We start from the raw sequence: 7,028 nt of genomic DNA on the forward strand, positions 1-7,028 counted from the left end.
AATGCCAGATCTGCCAAAGCAAGTGTCACCTTTGGCGGATTACATGCAAATGCGTGGGAGTGCAGACACATTAGTCAAACAATTCTGAAAGTCTACAAAGCCATTGTGTTTGCATGCACTTTGATGTATGCATGCAAAAATGGACTGTATACAGACACCAGGTTAGGAGGCTGAATCGCTTTCATATGGGCTTTTTGAGGAAACTGAGGATCAGATGGCAAGACAAGTTTCCAGATACTGAGGTTGTGATACAGGCAGGTATTCCAACCATCCATACTCCAATGAAATCACAGATGAAATGAGCAGGCTATGTCACCAAAATGTCAGATAAGCGACTGCAAAAGAAGATCTTTTATGGTGAGCTAAAGGAGGGAAAATGCTCTCAGGGAGGCCAGAAGAAATGTTTCAAAGACTCCCTCAAGTTATCCTTCAGGCATTTCACCACTGACCCAGAGTTTTGGGAAGATTTTGCTTGTGATCGTTCTACTTGGCAAAGTCTCATCCATACCAGAGCTACCGTCTATGAGCAGAGAACTACTAAGACAGAGCAGAAGCACCAGCAGTGTAAATGTCACAACAGCAGCATGTTAATCAAGTAACTCATAGTGGTATCTCTCGTTCAGTGTGCCACAGACAGTTCAAAGCTCAAACTGGCCTGACCAGCCACTCGTTCACAGAAATCAAAACCAATCAGTAACATCATGGTCATCTTTGAACTTGAAGGACAAATAACAACTTTGCCCTATAGCGACACCATGAAAAAAAGTACAATTGGGATTATCACAAAAGTGTTTATAATCCCAGGACAGATTAAACTGATTTTTAAAAATACAATATTTTTCTCTTCCTGGTGATCTTATGACAGGGTAGAGCTGAGGTAGCACAGGAAGTCTATGCCAAAATTGAGAAGTAAGCCAAGATATCTCTGGTCCCAGTCCTGGATTTTTGGGGCAGCAAAAGGAAAGAAGGCTGGTAACATTGCAAATTGGCAGGAAGGTCTGGTTGTGCAATACAGTAGAACCTCAGTTACAAACACTTTTTGGGAATGGAGGTTGTTTATAACTCTGAAATGTTTGTAACTGTTAAGTTGACCAAACCATTATGGTTCTTTCAAAAGTTTACAACTGAACATTGACTTAATATAGCTTTGACATGTCACTATGCTGAAGAAAAATGCTTCTTTTTATTTTTTTAGTAGCTTGTTTAACACAGTACTATACCTATTTATTTATTTTTTATCTCTGCTGTTGCCTGATTGCATACATCCAGTTCCAAATGGGGTATGCGGTTGACTGGTCAGTTTGTAACTTTGGTGTTCGCAACTCTGAGGTTCTACGGTATGAGGAGAGGTGAGAGTTGGGATGTCTGATTACAAATGAGGGAGAAAATAGAAAGTAATGTGGGAAGGCTGGAATAAACAAGGAAAGCTCCCTGTGTAGGAGTTGTAACAGGAATATCATTTCTTCATTTGTGTATTGTTCCTGTAGTGAAGTTTCAATATGGCTTATTCATTAATACTTATCCATGGATACCACTATTTGGACAACATCGCTACATGGTATAGTTTCATCATACTCTGTGCTGTGAAATGTGATTGCCTGGCATAGTTTCTTCTGTGTCGGTTACTGAACAACATCACTGCTATGATTCTTCAGGACATGATGGTGGTAAATTCATGATTTTAAAATGGATTAGTTTAGAGAGAGGGGCATCCAGATGCTCCATGCCTTTCTTCCCCAAGTAAAAGCATATACAGAAGAGCAGTGAACTGAGCAAGACTGCCACAAATCCATACACTGAATTTGGGGCATTGTCATGTCTCATCTGATGACACAGCATTTTCATGTGATGACACTAAAGTTGTCATGAATTGAAACATCACACACAGACTACATAACAACATGAGGTAAATTTTTTTTATATTACTGCATTTGATTGTGTAAGGGGGCCCTAGTCACATATTGCCACTATATAACTAAGAAATACTAAATGATTATGGTATGGCTTAGGCCCCTTCCAAGACTGTCCTCCCAGGGAGCCTCCAAAAATAATAACCTGATGGTCATAACAAGATATGTTCTCCCCCTCTCCAATGTAACTGACCTTTAAATTTTTTTAAATCCTAAATTACAATACTATTTCATTACCAGCAATTAACCGAACAATAATGGAAAAATTATTGAAGATTTAATTAGAAAAAAGCTCAGCATCCTATTAGAAACATCAAAAGGGCATCTATTATTGCCTATGGCACAAAGAAACTGCATCGTGCCAGAAAAAGTTTTCTATAATATGCAGTTTTAACAGAAGACAGCCATCTCTTTTGCTGCTGTTTTTTGTAATCACCCTTTCCTGAGGTTTCCTTTCTTCCAGCTCTGTCTTTTGATCACTACGGTTATTGTACTGTACCACAGAAGCCAGTAAAAAAAACACATTCAGTAGGCAGGAAAACTAAAAAAATCCTTCTCCCTAAAAGACTGTAAGGAGACCCCTACCATCATTTTCTTCCAGTCTGACTATAGCACTGATTAGGGAGAAGAAGGTGCCCTTTATGCATTACATGGGTATATGCAAATGGATTCAGTGTAGCACACACTGGCTGACTGCAATGCATTTCTGCTGCAGCTTTTCCATTTGATCCCATCTTCTGGAAGATTTGAAACAGATGAGTACATAGGATTAATTTAATATTTAAAATATGTCAAGGTAAAACCAGAAGCTAGGGTAGGAAGGCAGATCATGAAATAAGCTGTCTGTATGTACAACGTAAGCTTAATTTATTATCTGACAGATGGCTGTGGGTGGGGGGCTGCAGAGCAGGAAGAGGAAGGCGCTGATGAAGTAGCGAGTTCCCAGGATCTGTAACCAAGGCTCCATACATTATCACTGCACAGCTGTGGAAGCCATTGCCTGTTATAGACAACCAAAAAAATCACAAACTAAGAATAAACAGATGCATTATTTTCTTTCTGAGCCTGAAGCCTGCCTGGAAAAGCAACTCTGAAAAGTGTGGACCTATCCCATGTCATATCATTGGGATAATTCTGCACCCCAAAGATGACCCTTTGAACATCAATTACTGTTAACTATTTCACTGCCATCATTTTAGCAGAAACATCCACCTAACAGGCCTGTCCCAAAACTGCAAGCTGCTTCCTACCTTTCCCAAGATTCCAAAACTTCCAGCTTTTCCCTTCACAACTTCTACATTGTAGCTATGAGTTATCAATACCAAAAAAAAAGGCACCACAAGGAAGATGTGGGGGCACCATATAATGGAATACAGTGATTTTAGTTTGGTTTAAAAATAAATAGAAAAGCATGTCTTAATTATACTAATTGATTCCCTATTTATTTTGCAAAACAAAAAAACCCCTGATTTGTAAAATTTGGAAATTATGCAGCAGCATCATTTAGACTGCCAGAGAAATCACATGCTAATTGGTGAATTTAGGTATATCATGCCATGGAATATATGGGCCTTGTTTATCACTACTATCAAAGTCGAGGCTATATCAACATATAACCAAGAAAGTAAATTGGGGGAAGGAGGAAGTGAACTAGAAGTTCACTTAGCAATAAAATCCTAGAGTACTAATACTATGATTGCTATTGAATACAGGCTCATACAGCATTTAATATAGTCATTAAAATGAGCTAAGAGGTGGAGAGTCTTATGTTCCAATAAGATGCCACTACATTGAACCATAATATATAATTCAGTAACGCGTAGGAAATACGGGGTTAGAGGGTGAACAGAAGCTCATGCACCAATAAGCTCTCAGTAACTGAACAGGGACCCCGAACAGGGACCCCAACAGAGAAAGCTGAGGCAGAAGAGACTACTATTTCATAATTTACCTGCAGGAATGGAGGGCACCTTCCTCTTTTCCTCACCCCCACGGTCTGGCTAAAACCAGAACTGTTCAATGCTCTATTAAGGGACTGAGTCCCTGTTTGGAGGAATGGAGCCATTTTGACCGCTGTGTGACAGTGAGTAAAGAGGGAAGACAGGGAGGGACAGCCTCTCTCCAGAGTGGCCTGGAAGAAGAAACGAGGGTAGAACGGCTGGAGCTAGTAGGCAGGGGAGGGGCAGGTGAAGAGTAGCAGGGGACAAGAAGAAAGCAGTAAATAGAGAGAACAGGGGTTGGCAAAGGAAGACTAAGTGGAGAGCGAGGGATAGCGGAACAGGACTGCTGGGGGAGATGAGGAGAACAGGGGAGGGGAACAGAATACAGCAGAAGCCGCTCGATACAGGCAGGTTCCGTAAGAGCAGGGCAGGGAAGGAGGTCCACAGGGGATGGTAATAGGGGCTGGAGAGCTAACAAAGAGCGGAGAGCTGGGGCAAGGCAGACAACGGGGTAGGAAGCAGTGGCTGGGAAGCAGAGGCTAGGTGGGAAGCGTTGGCTGGGGCTAAAGGGAGCAGAGACGGGGCACGGCGGAGGCTAGGAGGGAGCACAGGCTGGGGCCCGACGGCGGTCGAGGGCAGCAGAGTCGGGGCAAGGCACAGGCTGCAGCGCAGCGGAGGCTGGGGCACAGCCGGTGCGTGCAAGCGGCGCCGGGTACCTCGGATGCTCCAGCTCCAGCGGTAGAACTCGAGGGTGTCGTTCAGCAGGCTGGACACGAGGCCCGTGGCCCGGCCCGGCTGCTCGGCGGCGGATCCCATGGCGAGCAGCAGCAGAGGTGTCTGGGGCGGGTGCGCTGCGGTCCCTCTGTGCCGGAGCTGCTGCTCCCTGCTCGCGCCGGGCACGTAATTTAAGTGTGTGCCGCTGCTGGGTCTCTCGCCGCAGACTCCGCCTCGCGCTGACCGGCCTGTGCCCGCGGGCAGGGCGCGCGGGCGGGCGCAGCGGAGCAGGCGCCGGGCTCCGCGTCCAGTGACTGGGGATGGTCCGCGGCACTCGGCGCGAATCACGTGACCTGGCCTGCGGCCTCCCGCTGTCTAGCCACAGCACTCCGCAGACACCGCTCCATCACCGGCCGCGCAGGCGCACACGGCCTGGCGCTCAGCCTGGGGCAGGGGCGGACGCTGCCTGCGACGGGAGTTCGCTCGGGAATGGTAGGTGCGGGGGCAGCGTGCCGAGGTTAGGGCGAACGCGGCAGTTCCCAGCCCGCCCGCCTCGGTCCCTCCTCCCACTTGGCAAGGTGGGACCGGCCTGGTGCTGGGGACCCATCGGTCACCTGGTCCCGCGGGGACTGAGTAGTAGCTAGTCCATCCCTGGCAGGTGTTTGTCTGGCCTCCAGCTTGCCCCAGTGCTTCCCCACCCTGACAGCACGTTTCCCCGAAGGGCCAGCCTAAATCCCCATGCTGCCATTTAGCCCCAGGCGTCTTGTCCTGCCCTGGGTGGCTCGCCCTCCCCTCTGTGCAGCAACCTTGTCTGTACCTGCTGACTGTGGCCATGGCTCCCCCCTCAGCCCTCTCTGCTCCAGACCAAACAGCCCCCTGTTGTTTTTCAATCGTTCCTCATAGGTCATGTCTTCTAGACCTTTCATCATTTTTGTTGTTCTCCTCTGGACTGCCTCTTATTTGTCCACAGCCTTCCCAAAGTATGGTGCCCAGAACGGGACACTGTACACCAGTGGAGTCCGTACGAGTGCTGAGTAGAGCGGAAGAATTACTTCTCAAGTCTTTCTTACAATACTCCTGCTCATACATGCCAGAATGATGTTCCCTTTTTTTTTTTTTTTTTTTGCAACAGTGTTACATTTTTGACTCTCATAATGAATCATAAACTAAATAAATGCTTTTTTCCAAGGTACTCTTTCCTAGGCAGTCATTTCCCATTTTATGTATGTTCAATTGATTATTCCTTCCTAAGTGTAGTATTTTGCATTTGTCCTTATTAAATCTCGTCCTATTTATTTCAGACCATTTCTTCAGTTTGTCAAGATCATCCTCTCTTCCAAAGCACTTCTAACCCCTCCCAGCTTCGTATAGTCTGCAAATTTTATAAATATACTCTCTATGCCATTATCCAAATCATTTATGAATATATTGAATAGAACTAGACCCAGGACTGATCCCTGCGGGACCTCACTTGATATGCCCTTCCAGCTTGACTGTGAACCATTGATAACTACTCTTTGAGTATGCTTTTCCATCCAGTTGTGCACCCCCTTACAGTATGTTCACCTGGGTTATATTCCTAGATGTTTATGAGAAGGTCATGTGAGACAGTATCAAAAGCCTTACTAAAGTAGAGAGATATCACATCTACTGCTTCCCTCCACCCCCACCCCCACCCCAATCCAAGACTTGTTATCCTATCAGAAAAGGACATTAAGTTGGTTTGACAAGATTGATTTTTGACAAACCCTTGATTGTTTGAATATTTGCTCCATTATATTTCCTAGTACCGAAGTTAAGCAGACTGGGTTGCCTTATTCCCCTTTACCTTGATAGGTACTATATTTGCCCTTTTCCAGTCCTTTAGGATCTCACACATCCGCCACAAATTCTCAAAGATAAACTTCTCAAACTTTTGATCAAAATGAAACATTTAGTAGAAGGATACTGAACTAGATGGACCACTGGGAGGTGGCAGATCCCAGTTTAAATCCCTTCTCCCACTCAAGTAGAGGGGGCTCTCCTACATCCCAGGTGAGTACCGTAACCACTGAGCTAAAAGTTATAAGGGAGGGCCTCCCTTTTCCCTGCCCCCTGGGCCAGCCACAAGGGCCCAAACTTGTAGGTGAGCTGGTCCCTACAGTTGAGTTAGGCGGAGGAACACGCATCTACGCCCCTGGTTCATGCATCACTCTGAGGCTTAGGCGTGGGGCTGCAGTGCATATGTGCAGAAGGATAGGCACCAAGGAACTTCTACTGAAAAAATTTAGGGTTTTTTTTTACTTTTGTCAGAGACTTTTATTTTAAACCAACCAAACAATGAAGGTACAGTTTACATTAAGAACTTAGTTTTAGGCAAGTCAGGCTTTTCAATTATTTGTTAGCAGTCATAGGTGGGACTCACTCCTGTATCTTTTTACGCGTTGTAGCGAAAAGGGACATACTGCCCAGGAGTGCCACTCAG

The 7,028-nt window shown here is 45.5% G+C and overlaps 1 protein-coding gene across 2 annotated transcripts in view; it reads right to left on the reverse strand.

The window, feature by feature from the left end:
• Positions 1–4,901, reverse strand: part of ELOVL4 (ELOVL fatty acid elongase 4) — a 65,212-nt gene extending 60,311 nt beyond the window's left edge. Inside the window, exon 1 of one of the 2 annotated variants that reach the window (XM_084622072.1) lies at positions 4,567–4,901. In XM_084622072.1, the coding sequence (XP_084478198.1) occupies positions 4,567–4,666 (100 nt within the window). In that variant the 5' untranslated portion in view covers positions 4,667–4,901. Of the gene's footprint in view, positions 1–3,861; positions 4,004–4,566 lie in introns of those variants that run through there. The other variant, XM_084622073.1, reaches the window with a different exon arrangement.
• Between the last annotated feature and the right edge of the window lie 2,127 nt (positions 4,902–7,028).

Source organism: Lepidochelys olivacea (assembly GCF_965140295.1).
Source record: "Lepidochelys olivacea isolate rLepOli2 genome assembly, chromosome: 3".
NCBI lineage: Eukaryota > Metazoa > Chordata > Testudines > Cheloniidae > Lepidochelys > Lepidochelys olivacea.